Here is an 18,038-nt window from a genome sequence, read left to right on the forward strand (position 1 = left end):
ACAGTTTGGGGATGGCCCCTTTCTGTTCCAACATGACTGTGTACCAGTGCACAAAACTGCTTTTTCAATGATTTTACTCAGAAATGGGAGGTTTGATATTGGTCTATAATTGTTCATTAGTGAATTGTCTAAATTGTTCTTTTTTAAGAGAGGCTTGATAACAGCAGTTTTTAAGGCCTGTAGGAAGACGCCTAACAGAAGAGACGTGTTTACAATCTGTAAAAGATCTGGGGCCATGCAGTTTGATGCATTTTTGAAAAGGCCTGTTGGCAGAATATCAAGGCAGCAGGAGGAGGATTTCAGATGTTGTATGATGCCCTCCAAGGTTTTATGGTTTATCACTTGAAATTGTGGACAACATGGACAACACATGTCCTGCACCTGATGTGGAGGCGCTGACTGCTTGCCTAATTTTCTGGATTTCTTCTGTGAAGAAGAAGGCAAGAAGGAAAGCAGCTCAGTGGCTACTGACACAGGAGGTTTGTTAGCCTGTCGACAGTAGCAAAAAGTTCCGTGCGTTATTTTTGTTTTTGGCAATGATGTCTGAGAAGAAGGATTGTCTTGCATTTCTCAGTTCCAGGTTGTAGATTTTAAGTCTTTCTTTATAGATGTGAAACTGGAGATTTGTTTTACGCCACCTACGTTCAGCTTTCCGACTCTCTCTTTCTTCTGTTCTTACCAATGTGGCATTTCTCCATGGAGACCTTTTTTTTTTTGCCAGGGACCAATTTCAGCCTAGTGGGTGCAATGGCATCAATAATATTTGAAATTGTCAACAAGCTCACTTTACTGAGACCCAAGGGAGGGTGGGTGTGGAGGAGAACACCTGAATAAATGTTTCACAGGTGTTTTCTGTGATATACTGTTTTGTGGATACTTTTCTTTGAACATTTGTCTGCACAGAGATAGCACTCTCAAAGAAAACTCAGGAATGATCAGAAAGAGCAACGTCAGTCACAACAACCTTAGAAATGCTAACACCCTTGGACATGATCAAGTCCAGGTTGTGACCTTTGTTATGAGTGGGCTCTGTCACATGCTGGGTCAGTCCATAGTAATCAATGACACAACACAGTTCTTTAGTCCTTCTGTCATGGAGTTTGTCAACATGAATGTTAAAATCACCAACAATAACCACACAGTCAAAGTCAATACAGATTATAGACAGTATCAGAAAAATCATCAAAAAACGCTACACAGTATTTAGGTGGCCTGTAGACATTTAGGAACATAACTCAGGAAGAAGAATTCAACTGAAAAGCCACATATCCAAAGGATGCAAAGTTTTCATAAGATGTCTGCTTGCATTGAAGGGAATCATTAAACAAAACAGCCACTCCCCCTACTTTCTTATGCACTCTAGCTTCACTCATAAAACTGAAGTTGGGAGGAGCTGATTAAATAAGAACAGCAACACTGTTATTTTGATCAAGATTGTGCTTGGTAATAAAATAATTGATTAAAAATGTTTTTCCTGCCAAAGACCTGACATTTAATAAAGCCAGCATTAGTGTGTTAAAATCATTATCTGCCCAATGTTTTGGGACTGGCTGTGGTTGATGAGGAATGGATGCTAGATTTGATAAATTTGCAGAATAGGTTGGGTGTTTCTTAGCCTTTTACGATTGCTTATCAAGACCGGAACTGAGGAAGCTACCAGCTTATTGGGCCCCGACTTATCCTGGAAAAAGTTATGAGTGCGATCCGTCCTGTCACCTCAGCCCAGCACATATCAGTTAGAGGTTTCTGTATTTTGTACACAAGTAACTAAACATGTTATCAGGCTGTGGAGACAGAAGATAATTCTGCCGTCATTGTAGAGGTGGGGGTGGTGCAGGTCGTGCCTTTGGTGATTTGGCCAGAACTTGATGAGGACATAGAACCAATGGTGGAAGAGGAGGTGGGGGAGGATGCAGTGGGGCATTTGAGGGATATAACCTAGAAGTAGGGCGGGGTGTGAATCTGGTCCCAGCAGTAACCAGGGCCCAGTATTTCAAAAGTGATCCGACTGGATTATCCTGGTTGGATTGGATTAAATCGTGATCTGATCTGAAAACTGGGTATTTCAACACAGATCCAGAGAATCCCGATCCTGAAGATCAGGATTCAGCTTTGGTAATCCAATCCTCCCTTGAATCCAGATAAAGGGCTGGATTTGGGTATTTCAAAACGTAACGCAGAGATCTGGAACAGCTTGACACCAAAATTTCAGGATCATTTGGATCCCACCTCAGAGGTGGATTTGACTTGGATTGACAATGTCTCAGCTTCGCTTCTCCTAGATATTGTTACTCAAGATGTTCATTACACTTAATCTAAATTGTCAGTGCATTACTTGAAACAAATTGGAGTAATTTAAGAACATTTAAGGTGTAGCAAAAGTGTTTGGCTATATGTTTGTGTATAAACTGATTATTTTACTTAACCAAATCAGATGCCATTTTGCTTTAAATTAGTGAGAGCCTTCTACATAAAGGGAGACAAATTGGGATGGAAAAAATGTATCTAATTGTGTCACTGATTAAGCAATAATACATGAAAATAATGCAACTACAATTTCAAACACTTTATTCAAACTCCAACAACTTATCACTGCAATTGAATTGAAGCATTTCCAAGGATTTCCAGCACTCATCCAGACCCTGTCCTTAATAGCTGAGTGGGCTCTGAAAGTAGAAGAAAGGGAAGGAGTATGAGTGATATCTTTGTCTTCATTTGGAATCCACAATAGTCACAGAAATCGTGTGCATGATGACAACAGCATGATTTCCCCAGCATTACTGTAGCATTCTGACACTTCTGAATGAACTGCATAGTTCATACACAACACACATACACAGTGTGTGGTCTGTACACATGTAGCCTATTTTCAGTCTGCTGTGTTGCCAATGACGTAACGCTAATAAACTCTGAACAGGTTGATGTTAGTTTAAACAGTTATGGTCTAATGTACGTCAGATTTATTACCTTGTAAATCAAACCATCGACCGCAAAATTCGTAAACAAAGCCAGCGACCGCTAGCCCGCTAGCTGCACACGGAAGTCAATGGAGCAGAGTTAGCTACCATTAGCACGGCCGAGATCGCTACAGCCTGGTTTTCAGTACCTGACAATTCATATATTTAGCTAGCACGATATGTTGGTTGGCGTTCATATGGTCCTTAAACCGCTAAACATTAGACGACGGTAAACTTACATTTTTGATGTGAAAGTCGCACTCCCAGCTGCTACTTCCGTGAAGTAGACCGCCATGTTTCAGATCCGGAGGCGGAGACTTGAGACTTAGTAATCCGTATCCAGCCAGGTCGGGATCACGGTGATCCACCCGGCCAGTGTTTTGAAATACTCAGATAAAGTCAGCAGGATCACCTTGATCCATGACTGAGAAAAGGAGGATTTCATTATCCGGATTATTCTGATCCGGATTACAAGTTTTGAAATACTGGGCCCAGATCTTTCATTTGGTCAGTGAACTCCATGAGAGGGGAGGAGGGGGAAAGGGTGGCTGTAGAGAAGGGTGACCTGGATGGGGTTTGGGGAGGAGAGGAAGGTGGATTTGTTGGGAGGTGGGGGACACTTCCTCTCGGCACTGATGTCTGAAATGGTCAAAGCTCTCTTCAGGCGGGCACCGAACAACCTCTCTTTCAGGGCTTGTGCCATGTTTTGTTTTGGCTTCTTCATGTTGAGATTTAGATCCCTCCTGTCTCGTGTCCTTGGCAGAGGGAACAAATGGGTGACGCAGAGGATAAAATAGGTTAGAGATGAAAAGTTTTATTCCCAGCCTATTTAGGCACAGTCCATCTGCTTTAAAAAGATGTCAGCGATCCCAGAAAAAGTTGAAATTGTCAATAAAATGACTACACATGCTGTTGAAAGCGATGTGTTGAGACTCAAAAGTCTTGAGAATTTCTCGACTCCTTTTCCAACCGGTGGCAGAGGCCCACTGATGGACACTTCCATATTCCGACAGCTGACTGTGTTAAGCAGATCAGTAAAGTCTTGCAACTGTACTTGTACTTCAGACTGCTGTTTCACTATATCATTTGACCCTATGTGCTGAACGATGTATTTCACCGTTGGGTGCTCAGTCATGATATCCATGATTTTTTCTCTCATGTCAGATACCATGTCCTTGGGGAAGCATAAAACTTTGGTATTTTACTGCAAAAGCTTCTCAAATCTTTAACAGCAGAGTCACCCACAATCAGGGTCTAAGGCCCAGTCGTTAGCTTTCCTGTAGCCTTTTACTTTTACTTTACTGAGGTTCTTTCAGCTCTTACCCCATTTTGAGTAGATGAAAGAGTATCCAGGTTGTTAGACGGGGATCCAGGATCCTGCAGGGGACCAAATCTTTTCTCCAGTTGTACACATGGTTGTTTAGGAAGTATGTTGTTATTCCTCCCTTTAGCAGCTGTCCAGGGCATAGTCCTGCTAGGAGCAGGGGTTGAGGAGGTACTATGCCGGGATGGTGAAGCAGGGCAGCCGGTCGCATCACAAATCTCGCTACGCTCGGCTCTGCCTGTTAATCGCCCTTGCATTTCTCTGGGAGGAGATTTACTTTTAGGCTTAGCACCAAGAGAGTTCCAGAGATAACTTATAGATTTATTACCTTGCACACGGCCCTCCGGTTTCTCTGTAGTGCTAACCAGCAGTGTGTTAGCATTACCTTGTCCACTGTTTTGAGTCCATGGTAAAGTGGTGTTGTTCCCAGATTGTCCATTTACTTCCACATTCACTTCTAACCTGTGCATTTTAGTTTCCACTACTGCAATCTTCTGTAGAAGTTTGTGGTCGTCTGCAGAGAAGGAAAGCAACTTGCTACTAATTCGCTTTAGCTCTGTTTCACGTCTCCCAACTAAGAAACATGTTAAATTGTGGCAATAGCCTGCTATCTACAAAAAATGTAGTTGTCCAGGAGCAGCTGCTTATAATTTATCATAAAAGAAAAGCAAAAATATCAGCAGAAAATCGCAAGCAGCATCCTCTTTGAGAGAGAGCAAAGAGGAAAAGTGTCTGCACTGTAAGAAAGCCGGAAATAAGATAAAGACATGGATGAGAGATTTGGTGTGGATGAACTTGACTGGTCTGCAGAGAGTCCTGACCTCAACCTGATATAACACCTTTGGGATGAATTAGAGTGGAGACTGAGAGCCAGGCCTTCCCGTCCAACATCAGTGTTTGACCTCACAAATATGCTTCTGGAAGAATGGTCAAAAGTCCCATAAACACCCTAAACCTTGTGGAAAGCTTGTTTCCCATTATGATTTATTTCGAAAACTGCTCGTTTAATTTGTGGCATGATACAAAAATCAGGGTCAGATAACATTGACCTATTGCACTGCCAAGCGCATCTGTGTTTATTGGAATTAATAATCTAAATCTCATTGTAATCGAGGAATGATCTGATATGTGGATGCTACCAATACTGCGACTTGCTACAAGCTCTGTACCTTTGTTAGATACCAAAAATAAATACATTCCGGAATGTTTTGTGTGGATTTGAAAACAATGTAACATTTTTATCATATGGGTGCATTAACTTCCATGTAGGTACAAGACTGATCTCTTCCAGCATTTGCTGTAAAGCTCGTTGTATAGGTTTTCTCTTTGTTGTGTTTAATGCCAGGTTTTTGTAAAATAAATTGTCCACTACTCAGTTCCAATCACCACCTACTATCATTAATGTGCAGTTATAAATACTGAGAATAGCAATTGTTTATGCGATCCATGAATTAGAATATAACAGCCATTTGAATCCTCAAAAATGATTGACAACGAGGAGACATTTTTATGTATTGGCTTGCCACACCTCTACTTTGACTATTACATGAAGAAAAATACACTTGACCTACCCAGTCCCTTTTACGCTTCTTGTGTTCTTTTTCGGTTAAATGTGTCTCTTGTAGCAATTCAACAAAGGCATTTTCTTTCCTGAAAGGGGTAAATATCATATTTAATTTTACTGGATTTTTTACAGCCTTTAATATTAAGGGAACAGACTATAACAGAAGAGCTAGACATAGGCATAGCAAAAGTAAGATATCAACCTGATCAAGAGGTGTTTTACAAAGCAACAATTTCAAGTAATCACACAATAAATCTCCCCATAAAAAAAGGAAAACAAGACAAACCAATCCTGACAAACACAATAAAAAGAGGCTAAATACCTATTTACCATATTAAACACATTCTACCTAACTGAAACCGTTACTTTCTGCCATAAGTATTATATAGTTCCTTCTGCAACTAATTAAAGTAAAAGGAGTTTGTTCTTATTGCATACATCGTAAAGAGGTGTCATTATTTCAGCCGACCTATAGTGCTAAGTAGAAAGAAAATGAAATGTTGCTTTATCCTGTGTCTGCTTAAGCCCAAGTTATGCTTCCGTGTCGACACAACGCAAGGGCCTGACGTGCACCTCCCAAAAATCCTAGACGCGCGTCGAGGCTACGCAACACCAACGCAACACCAACGCAGCGGCATTGGCTGTGATTGGTCCGCTAACTACATCCATGATGTACTCGACAAAGAGCGCAGCAGGAAAGTCTGGTCTGAAGTCTAGATATATAGAGATCCTTCTCCCATCGTAAAGCAGCCGGGTCACTCCCGAGCACAAATCATCACTTTAGTTTTCTGTTGGTAATTCCTGAACTTCACAATGATGGGTCTTATAGTCCTCCATAGTCACAATGCGCTCTTTCGTTCTGAAGTGGAGAGTCTCGCTGTACATCCAACCCCAAGATCTCCGGCAAAAAGCGTTGCACAAAAGAGACTGTATCATTCTTCTCCGCTCGCAACAAAAAAATGCGGGTCATGTGACGACAACGATAATTAGGGCCCGAGCGCCGACAACGTCGGGCTGCGAAGCCCTATTGTTATTCAAATGTTTTTTATTATTCTTTCACGGGTTCGACCTGCGTTTTGGGGGCCTGAACATTAAAAAAAACGAACGAAAATTGGAGTGTCTATAGGGCCTGGCGAAAAATTTGAGAATTTGGCGTCGGTCACGAAAAAGTTGCTCGCTAGCGCCACCTAGTGGGAGATTCGCCATCCTTGCCGCACCGTAACTCCGATTGACATGAAACTTTGCACACATGTGCAGACAAGTCTCCTCTACAAAAAAGCCACTGGGAGTACAAAAGTCCGCCTGGGAAAATTTTCCCCCATCTTGGATTTTATGAAAAAAAGGAAGTTGCGTAGTTCGTTGGTCCGATTTGGACGAAATTTGGTCCGCATACTCGTTTGACCTAGCTGAGGGTATGGTCCGAAAATGTTTTGAAAATATGCATTTAATCAGGAGATATTGGCCAATGAACATTAGAGGGTTGGGCTACCAAAATGCAATTAGCATAACTCTATAACCTTTGCCCCCAAAATTACAAATCTCGAAACCTATGTTGCAATAGCTTCAAAGAACATGCATGTCAAGTTTCATTCATGTTTGGCGCTGCCACAAATTTCCAAAAAGTGCCATTTTTGGCCGTTTTTGCCTGTTTTTGGCCATTCACAGGGGTCGTACTAAATCGAACTTGTCCTATACCGTTGATCCGATTGATACAAAAATTGGATATGTTGTTGAGAAGGCCTTAAGGACAAAAAGTTGGTCAAAGATGTCCAGAATATTTAGGGGCGTGGCCACGGCGACGCCTTGACTGCGCTACTATTTTGAACCTTCGCCATTGACATTAAAGCTGTTATAACTTCACCATTTCTACTCCGATCTGCTCCAAAATATTCATTGCTTGTTAAGAGTCACGTCCTGAACACAACTGCATGCAATTTTAACTCACAGGTAGAGCGCCACCTATTGGCGACATGAAATGTGACTGATTTTAGGCCCTTTTTCTGAGCAACAGCCCCCCCTCTAGGTAGGGCATAGACGCATGAAATATTTTTTCCTAGATAGCCCATGTGGAGCCTCTTGGACCCACCGCCTAAATTCATGATAAAGTTGGTAAAAAAAATGTTTTTAGCCAAGTGTGTAAATCAGCCAGGTTTTCACTCAATCCTCACTCAGGACACATAGGGGGGAGAGACACAGGCGCACAGCAACCACCAGATGGAGTCAGAGATCTATTTTCAGCCTGGACACAAACGGAGGAGGAGAGATGGCACACATCTCCACATGCACCTCACACAGCTGTCACTTGAACTCTGCCATAAACATCCAAACTATTATAACTTCAGTGTTTCTTCTCTGATCTGCTCCAAACTTTCCACACTTGATAAGAGTTCCTTCCTGAACACATCTGCACTTTGATATTCACTCACAGTCAGAGCGCCACCTACTGGCGACAGGAAATGTAATTGATTTAGTCACTTTTTCCAAGTTAAAGCCACACCTGATTTCTTTTATAACTAATTCCTGTCATTTCAGCCTGGACACAGAGGGAGGAGGAGAGATGGCACACTTCACATGCACCACACACAGCTTTCAGTTGAACTCTGCCATAAACATCCAAACTATTATAACTTCAGTGTTTCTTCTCTGATCTGCTCCAAACTTTCCACACTTGATTAGAGTTCCTTCCTGAACACATCTGCACTTTGATATTCACTCACAGTCAGAGCGCCACCTACTGGCCACAGGAAGTGGCCTTTCGGTGTCCATCGCTTGTGTCTCGACTTGCGCCAGGAGAGGCGGCCGCGCCAAGGGCAGCGTCCACGACACTGCCCTGTGACCGCAGGCACTCCACGACCGCATATGAGCGAGGGCCCGTCACGATACTGCTCGCAGTTTTAATTAAATATATAATGCAATACTGTAGACTAATAAAAACGAGACTAAATGTGGTTTACAAAATAAAAACTATGCGTAAATGTGTCTTCATTTTCGTTGACCAAAACGAGGCGAGACAAAATGTTATAACGTTGTTTCGTCTCGTTTCGTCGCGTTATTAATAGTAGTCTCGTTGGAGTAGAACTGCGCCTCGCCTGGAAAGCAGACAAGAGCCGGCGGAGCAGCAGGAGACAGAGCCTAAAACTCCAGTCGGACAGTTTCTATCGGCCTTCGAAGATTTTACAAGTCATAGAAAAAGTTACCTCCTGTTAGACGCGATCTGTAGGCTATTTGTAGTTTGAGACCACATTCGCATTTATTTATATTTGTTCATAAATATCTGTGGAAATCAGAATCAGAATACTTTAGAAATCCCACGGGAAATTGAACAGCTGTAGTTGCTCCATAAGAGAAAGAGAAGAAAGAAAGAGTCAAATAAGTATAAAAATATAAAGTATTAAAAATACAAAGTATAAAATAAAGATTATTTTATACTTTGTATTTTTTGACAGTTATACTGTATTAAATGTGTATCTGGGTAGTGTTTTTCGTTTAAAATTTTGACTAAATATCATCGTCAACGAACCTTTATCACTTGAGGAAAACAAGACGAGACGCAAAAATGCTGGTCATATGACGATAACATATTTGGTTGGTAAAATAAATATGTTGTAAATTCAAATCAGAGCGTCTTCTGTGTCTGGAATGGATGTATCCTTTAGTCTATAAGGTAACAATAATATAATAATAATAATAAGATAACCTTGTTTGAATTGTGAAATGGGTTTGGCTAAATCCAATCTTTGACTAAAACTAGACTAAAGCGTCATCAGTTTTTGTCGACTAAAACTAGACAAAAATAGTCATGGACAATTCTGCCTAAAATAAGACTAAAATGCTCTGACTTTTAGTCGACTGAAACTAGACTAAAAATAGTATGAACGTGACTAAAACTGATAAAAACTAAAATGATAGCTTGAGACAAAGACTAGACTAAAACGAAAAGTAAAACAGGCCGCCAAAAACAACACTACCTGTCTGTCTCTACATGTCAGTCCTGTGATTGACTGGGAGAGACCCAGCTTAGCTGGTCTCCCCCTCCCAAGCAACCAAGACAAGAATTCCTAGTCAGGACACAGAGCTCACTAGAAATTCCTCCATCAACAATGTCAAGGAAAGCAACTTTCCCTCACAAGAACCTGAAGACAGCAACATTTCTTCAGAGGAACAACCAACAACCAACCCTTGGTTCAGTTGTTCGTGATCTAGAACAGTTTGCATGCTCACTAATCCAACTTTCTAATGACACTACATATCTTGCACTAATTCTATACACATACAGAGATCTGGTCCCAGGACAGACCACACGCTCTCTTTGACCACACCTCTGGTCGACACCCACAACTGCCATCTTGTAACACACACACACGCACACACACACACACACACACACACACACACACACACACACACACACACACACACACACACACACACACACACACAAGCACACAGACACACTCTCTTGTATATTATAGTTAGATAGGCCAAGTAGACTTAGTGCATGTTCATTTGTTTATTGTTAATAAAACCCTTTTGAACATGCTGCTGTTTATTAATGATGTATAAGAATGAATGATATCAACCTCTTCTCTACAAATAATTCACAATTCCTTCAACTGTTTGTGCTAATATGCTAATCGTTATTAATTATTGACATTTGAGTATAATCCTACAATAAGCATGTGTTGTTGCAATAAGCATGCAGTTTGTTACTTTTACTCACCTCATAGTGGTCCACATCTCCAGGGGCGGGGCTCCAGGTGACAGTCAAATCACCGGTTCCTGCGTTTCCTAGCGACAGATTTCCAACAGCTGCTGGAACTTAAGGATTACAAAACTTCAAGTCAACAACAATCAATCAAAATCTGGGTAAAAATATGTGGGCTTCTAGGTTTGTGACTGACAGGTGCGTCCGTTGGTGGAGATGCTGCTGACATAACCTCCACTCCAGGTTTCCACGGTGACAGTGTAAAGTCTCCCAGGCGACAAAGACAAGAAGACACATTCGTTGTGTCCGGCGGACACGCTCTTGTTCTGCAGCACGCTGTTGTTGTAGCGGATCAGAACCACGTAGTGGTCCAGATCTCCTGCTGCATGACTCCAGTACACCTGAACACAGCAGCAACAACCAAATACTTTCTAATCACAAAATGATGATTTAAATGTGGATTTAAATGGACCAACTGTGTCAAGGAGGTTCCTCTGGAAATAAACAACAATTTTATCCGGAAATAAATAACATTTTCCTGAAAATGAGTATGAAATTATTATTTTTAAGATCATAAACCTAAGAAACTTGAAACTGGAGTCTAATTGAAAAAGACAAGCTGAAGAAAAATGTATACTTCAATTCTCTTAATTGCATAAATAATTCCAATAATCTATTTCAATAAATAATCTACTTGATTTAGCCACAATATTTATATAAGATCAAATTGCTTGAAGTTCAGTATCATACAAGATCTCACCACCATTCATGAGCTCTGTTAAATCCCAGGTAAAACAAATATTTTTATAAGACTTAAGAGTTTGTGGCCTAAATTTCACTTTCATCTGTTTAGTCAAGTTGTTTTCTATCATTATTATTATTTTAGTTTCTTCATCTTCTTCTTCTTAATATTATTATTTTACAATTTTACAATTTGAATAAGGTTGGTTTCCTGACAAACTGACCTTGAGGAAGTCGTCTCTTGCAGAGTGGACAGCTGTCGGCTTTTGGACAGTGGCAGGTTCTGCAAGACAATATGGATGGATGTAATATGTAACATGCATGTTTTATCTCCTCCCTGTTTTGCTTTATTTAGCTGTGAATTTAGGAAATGTTACGGTAAATAAAATATACTATTCACAAATAAAATTAGAATACAACATTGGACTGAAATGAAAATTCAATTAAATATATTAAATAGGGCTGTCAAAGTTAACGCGTTAATAACGCGTTAACGCAACATCCTCTTTACGGCGTTAATTTTTTTAACGCGCGATTAACGCTCGGTATTAAAAAAAAAAAAAAACGCGCATTGTATGATTTATGGCCGTCGGTGGCACCTGTAGTCTTGATCCAGAGGGAAGGTGCGCGTCCACAGGCAGCGGTGTTTCCCCGCGTCCCATTCATTGTATTCTGGTAGCGTTGCGGCGAATGTCGAGAGACGGCGCGAGAGTTGGCCGCTCCTCAAGTATAAGTCGAATCTACTTTATGCTAATCAGAGGCGCCGGGCTCGACTCGCCGCCTCGGGAACGCTCGCGAACGCTCGCAAAAATATGTTGTTTGAAGGAGAGCGCCTGTCAATCATCCTCTAGTGGCAGCCCACCAAGCGTGCAATACTGGGAAGCGGCGCGTCCACACGCGTTTAAAATCGATTTGTGAACGGCAAATTCACCTTCAAAAGACTGCCGGATGGTTCAGTCGATAAGACCAAAGTCATCTGCGCGTACTGTGGGTATGAAATGAGCTACCATAGAAGTACGTCAAGTCTGAGATATCACTTGCAAGCCAATGCACTTATATCCTAACTGTACTTATGTCCTGTTACACTATCTCCTGTGACATGTTCACTTTAATTGTTTGTGATATATTCTTATAACCCTGTTTTGATCCCATGTTTTGGTAAGGGGATATTTGAAGTGTTAAATAAACATTTTCATAAATCAAGTTTATTTGCCCTTATGTTGTTAAAAGTATTAAGAATATGAAAAAAATTCATTAAAGTACATTTAGAAGAAAAATAAATGTGCTAAAAAAAATGCGATTAATTTGCGATTAATCGCGAGTTAACTATGGACAAAATGCGATTAATCGCGATTTAAAAAAATCAATCTTTTGACAGCCCTAATATTAAATTATTAAATATATATACAAATGTCAATTTAAATACAAATGTAAAATATAAAATCCTTACGTGTTCGTGCTTTAACCGTGGTGGTGTTCTCCAGGCCACCACTCCTTGTCACTATGACAACCGAGTAGAGTCGCCCGGCGACCAGCGAGCTGAAGGAGCATTCAGGCGGTGAGGAGCGGGACATGGCCACCGTGTGGACGGTTCGACTCCCATCCTGAAGGCGAACCAGGTAGCTGTCCACCATGCCTGCTGCCGGGCGCCACGACACCTGCAGGGCATCTATTCTGCCGCCGTTACCAACCGTTACCTCTGAGACTGACACTGGGGCTGAAAGTCAAAGAGTACCGAAGAAAAGCCTCTCATTAGCCAACAGAGGGCACTCAGTTAGTCAGTAAATTAGTTTAAATAACATGATAATAATAACAATCATAATAATAATACAAAAAATGACAATGAACAGTTCTTCAAGCTCAGTAATATTCTAAGATGTACTATTATTATAACTTTTAATCAGATTAATCACAAGGTAGCTGTAGCTAAGTCTGATGGGCTGGAGGTCCCAAGGTCAAAATGGAAGACACCTCCAAAGAATGACCAAGTTAAGGTCCTGTGGGACTTCCAGATCCAGACTGATAAACTGGTGATGGCTGACCAACCGGACATCGTGCTGGTGGCCAAACAACACATCAATCACAGCCACTGCATGAAAAGTCGGATTTTCGTCCCTGTAAACGCCCGGAAATCTCCCTAATTTTCGGGAGTTAACGACAATTTACAGGCTGCGAACGTCGCGTTCGTCTGTGCCGAAAATTGTCGGAAACGAACCACAGCGAAGGCTCTAATTAGCATATGAATAGCAGCGAAACCGCGCCTGGCCAGAGATGGCTTGAATATCCTCACTCAGGATTGGATGAAACCACTAGTTTTAAACAAGTATAATCGCTCGTGATTGGTTGGCAGATCTGGTCATTATAAATGTAAAGCCAACCCACGTTGGCAGATCTGTCACTATTGGTCAACCTGATGAGTCATTATAAATGTAAACCCCACCCCCGTTGGCAGATGTGTTACTATTGGTCACACTGGGTCTTTTAAACAAGAATAATCACTAGTGATTGGTTAGCAGATCTATCACTATATATATATATATATATATATATATACATATATATATATGTTTATATATATATATGTATATTTATACATATATATACACACATATTTATTTTTATTTATTTATATATTTATAAATATAAATATGAATTAATTTATTGAGGAAAGGAAAAATTGCCAGGAGGAAGTATTCAAAGAAAGAGCTTTATTGACAACACAACACACAACTGTACAAATTTGCCCACACAACAAACAAATGAACTGGCAACATTCTGTCCGAATTTGGTCAATTTTACAGCCGCCTGTGGTGCGTGGCCCTGTACTTGGGAGTCTTCGGTGAGCTCCTGGCTACGAGAGGATGGAGGTCGCACAATCCATCCTGACACCCCGCCAACGACGCCGTCCTCCTCATCAGACATCATGTCTGTGGTGGCGCATTTCCAACGGTCCACCTCATCGTCAGCAAGCACACTCCGTCTCGCTTCCAGCAACTGTAAAACAATCAATAAAGACAATCAGTACTGCGCGATGCACTGCGCATGGACACAACACATCTATTAATGCACCTGAAAAATAGGTTTAGGTAGGTTTGGTCACATTGACCAAAAACGGATCTAATAAATCTAATAAGTCTTACCCTCTTTCTCCTGGAACGACTCCGAGCTGACCTCTTCACAGCTTCCGCCTGCGATGCGAGATCAGGCTGTGTGTGTCTGAAGCTCCTGCGTACCGTTTTATAGTATGTCTTACAGGCAGCTGGAAAACAATTAAATGAGTGATATGAATAAGAAAACTTAAGTCACAGTAAAATTAAAACAAGGAAGAAGAAAACAGTTAAAGTTACTTACACACAATGGCGTCACTATCAGCGTCATAGAAATCCGGACTTGCGGACAAAGCTCCGAGCAAGTAAGAGGTCACAGCTTCGTTATGAGGCGAGGTTCGTCTGTGAAAACAAAATGAACAGTTAAGATCGGTATCTACTGATAACGCATCTATTTCCTTATACAGCAGAATGAAAGCATATTCTTTAAATCTTACCCTTGCTCCGGTTCGTAGCGCCTACAATTCGTCTCCGAGTTGTGAAGACGGCGTACTGCTTCCTGTAAAAGACCAACAACATACACTTAACAAAGCAACTTAACGTTACACTGGTTCCTCTCTCTTGTTCTTTTACAAGGCTTCTATGCTACTTTTAGCTTGGACTATTAGCTTTTAAGCTACTTTTAGCTTGGGCTTGCTTTGCTAATTTTAGCTTAGCTAGCAGTCACCGAACATATTCTTACCGCAATCATCCTGAGAGTCTCCAGCAGTCCTGGATATAAGAATTATAACATTTAATACCACATTTTCTTAAGTGAAGCCTCTCAGAGCAGCATCCCTCCTGCCGATGAACGTGAACGTCTCCTCATCGTTCCCTCTACTGAATGAGGCGCCCGGTGTCTGCATCCGTCCCTTTAACGGACAACGGTGCACGGCGTTATTAATCACCGTTAGTAAATATATAACCATGGTTTAACATAAGCACTATATTATTAGTTAACGTCGGTAAAAACGGCACATTTTCCGCTTCGCTTGCGCTCGCTAACCCCTATGGTAAATTACCGTCAGTAGGCTAGCCGGCTGGCAGGACCTTCGATTCGTAACGTTAACGTACAATGCCAACAACAATAAAGTAACGTTCATTATCAATACGATTTAAAAGTCAGCTGGAAACATAAAAGTCATGTTACAGTATACTTACATGTGTACGCGGTTTGTGTCGGGCTCCTCGCCAGAATCACTGCAGTCGTCTGCCATTATCCAAAACTTGTGAAGTCAGACGAGCCACAATGCATTTTGGGAAGTTGAGTAGATTTAGCAAGGTCCGCTGTATACTCAGAAATTCTTGCCAATGCAGTATACATCCGGGCATTTCTCGCGTACACAAATTCACATACTATTGTATGTGAACGCAATACGTACTCAAATTTACGTCACAATTAAGTACGAGTAGGACGTTAGTATGGCATTTCGAACACAGCCGAGATCTATGAGCTATGAACCCATCCTTGACCCTCTAGCAGAACTACGACCAGCCATTATAAAGCAGTTTATAGTTGTTAATGTTGTGTCAAAAGGTACTGCATTTAAACATGTTATTGCGCAAGTTTCCTGGGTTCATCCCTATCCGGACAGACATTTTTATGGAAAGCCAATAGAAGTTTGGAGCTTGCAGGGAACAGACACGTCATACCCAGCATCTGCCTGTTGAGCGCATTGCTGGGAGATGTGTGGTTAACACATCCACTGTGCATTTAAGCAAGACCAAAGAAAGGGTCACTGTAGTCATGCCACTATGCACAGTGGTTGAGCTCTAGGAGACTGTGATGTTGTTTGCATGAATGTACATTTTACCTTTGTGGCAAAGCCTGATTAAAAGTAATTGTTGAAGCAAATTGTTTTGTGTATCTTTGAATGAAGATGAAATGAAGTTATATCTTTGAATGAAGATGAAATGAAGTTAACACCTTTCAGAAAAATGTCACCTGGGGGAAAACTCCCCCTGCTACCCTGATTTGCATTTGTATAGCTCACAGCATTTTCATTTACATGTTAAAGCCTCCCCTAGGATTACGGGGAGGGGGTTCATGGGGGGACAACTGCCAAGCAAGGCCCACGTCAATTCCCGGCAATTTACGTCAGTTTTCGGTGTTTCCTGCAAATTGCCGTTTGCAGTCGTAAACCTGAACTTCCACGGCAATTTACAGGGCCGCTAACTGACGAAAATCCCACTTTTCATGCAGTGAGCTGTAGTCACAGATGTAGCAATCACAGTAATATCATTACATCAAGTTACATCATTGTATTTCAAATTCCAGTGGAGATTTAAACATTTACTTTATATGTGTATAAAATTGGAATGTCGCTGACAGCATTACAAGAAAATATTTGTAATCTGCTCAGTCTCATTTTATGAGACAAGATATTTAAATTGTATCATTCTTGTTTCAATTAAATGATAAATACTGACAAACAAAATAACAAGTCCTAAACCAGCCGAATATCACTGATGATCTAACGCAATTTAAAGGAATATTTTAACATTTCGGGAAATATTCTTATTTGCTTTTTTGTAGAGAAAGTCTGTCTTGAGCTGTTTTCAATATGAAACACACAATATTTTCCAAAATGTTCCTATGGGGCTATTCCACCAAACCTAGATAAGGGATTAAACCGGGATTTCCCTTCATCCGTGACAATTACGTCACCATTATTTTACATTCATTCAGCCTATATTCATACATTTGATTAAATTCTACATGTGATCTTCACGGTAACAGTTATAATTGTGTTCAGCTGTTGTTCAGTAAAGGTTTCCACCGCACACTAGTTTAAGACCGGCAGTCCAATAACCAGACTGTAAGCCCCCCTTGCTCCCTCTCTGTGATTCTGGGTGTAATGTCCTGATAAACCATTGGGGGCGCTGTTGTAAATTGTGAGTTCACCTTGTATGTTCCTCCCCAGCCACCGTAGCTGTCAAAGTGGTTTCATATAGTATTTGGGCTCCAGATTAAAACGCTACAGTAACAATATAACATCGTCTGGTTCATTAAGACACTGCTTCTTTTTACGGAGGAGCTTGAACTCCTCATATGCCTCCATCAGAAGCTTGTGATCAGTTTGTGAGAAGTTCGCTGCACACGTCGTCATGATGAATATGGGATCTGCATCAGTGAATCAGTGATGATATCGGGGTCTAGTTGAGGAAGCCGCATGCATGCACTCTCCAGGATTAGTTGCACCTGGCTAGACTTAGTCAGCTGTTTATCCTGCTTTGGTCTTTGTGCAACCAATCAAGCCAGACTGCTCACCTAATCACCTACTCGACTAAGACCCAGCTCAACCTTCCAGACCTTGCCTGATTGTAGAAGCATTGTTGATGCATTACCCCAGCCTGACTCCTTCCACCCACTCCAGCCCTCATCTACCAGCTGCCTGTGTGGATTCCCGTCTGCCAGCCCTCTGCCTGACCGCCGCCAGAAACCCTTGTATTAAATAAACTAACCTAGTCCTCTCTACCAGCAGTAACAAATAGACCACTGCATGATTTGCAAGCAAGGCAATAAATGGCAATATATGTCATCGCAAAATGTTTAACATTGCAATAACATCGTATATCACATATATATAATATGGTATCATGGAGACTGGTGATTCCCACCCCTCATATATACAGTATATGCACCATTTACCATCAATAA

The 18,038-nt window shown here is 41.2% G+C and overlaps 1 protein-coding gene across 3 annotated transcripts in view; it reads right to left on the reverse strand.

Annotated features, from left to right (window-relative positions):
• Positions 1 to 18,038, reverse strand: part of ptprb (protein tyrosine phosphatase receptor type b) — a 138,125-nt gene that overhangs the window by 75,921 nt on the left and 44,166 nt on the right. For all 3 annotated transcript variants that reach the window (XM_084038457.1, XM_084038458.1, XM_084038456.1), the window contains exons 11-14: positions 12,742 to 13,008; positions 11,516 to 11,574; positions 10,747 to 10,951; positions 10,566 to 10,663 (exon numbers count right to left, since the gene is read on the reverse strand). In XM_084038457.1, coding sequence (XP_083894583.1) covers positions 10,566 to 10,663; positions 10,747 to 10,951; positions 11,516 to 11,574; positions 12,742 to 13,008 — 629 coding nt within the window. The remainder of the gene's footprint in view (positions 1 to 10,565; positions 10,664 to 10,746; positions 10,952 to 11,515; positions 11,575 to 12,741; positions 13,009 to 18,038) is intronic.

This window comes from Eutrigla gurnardus, assembly GCF_963514095.1.
Source record: "Eutrigla gurnardus genome assembly, chromosome: 21".
NCBI classification, from domain to species: Eukaryota; Metazoa; Chordata; class Actinopteri; order Perciformes; family Triglidae; genus Eutrigla; species Eutrigla gurnardus.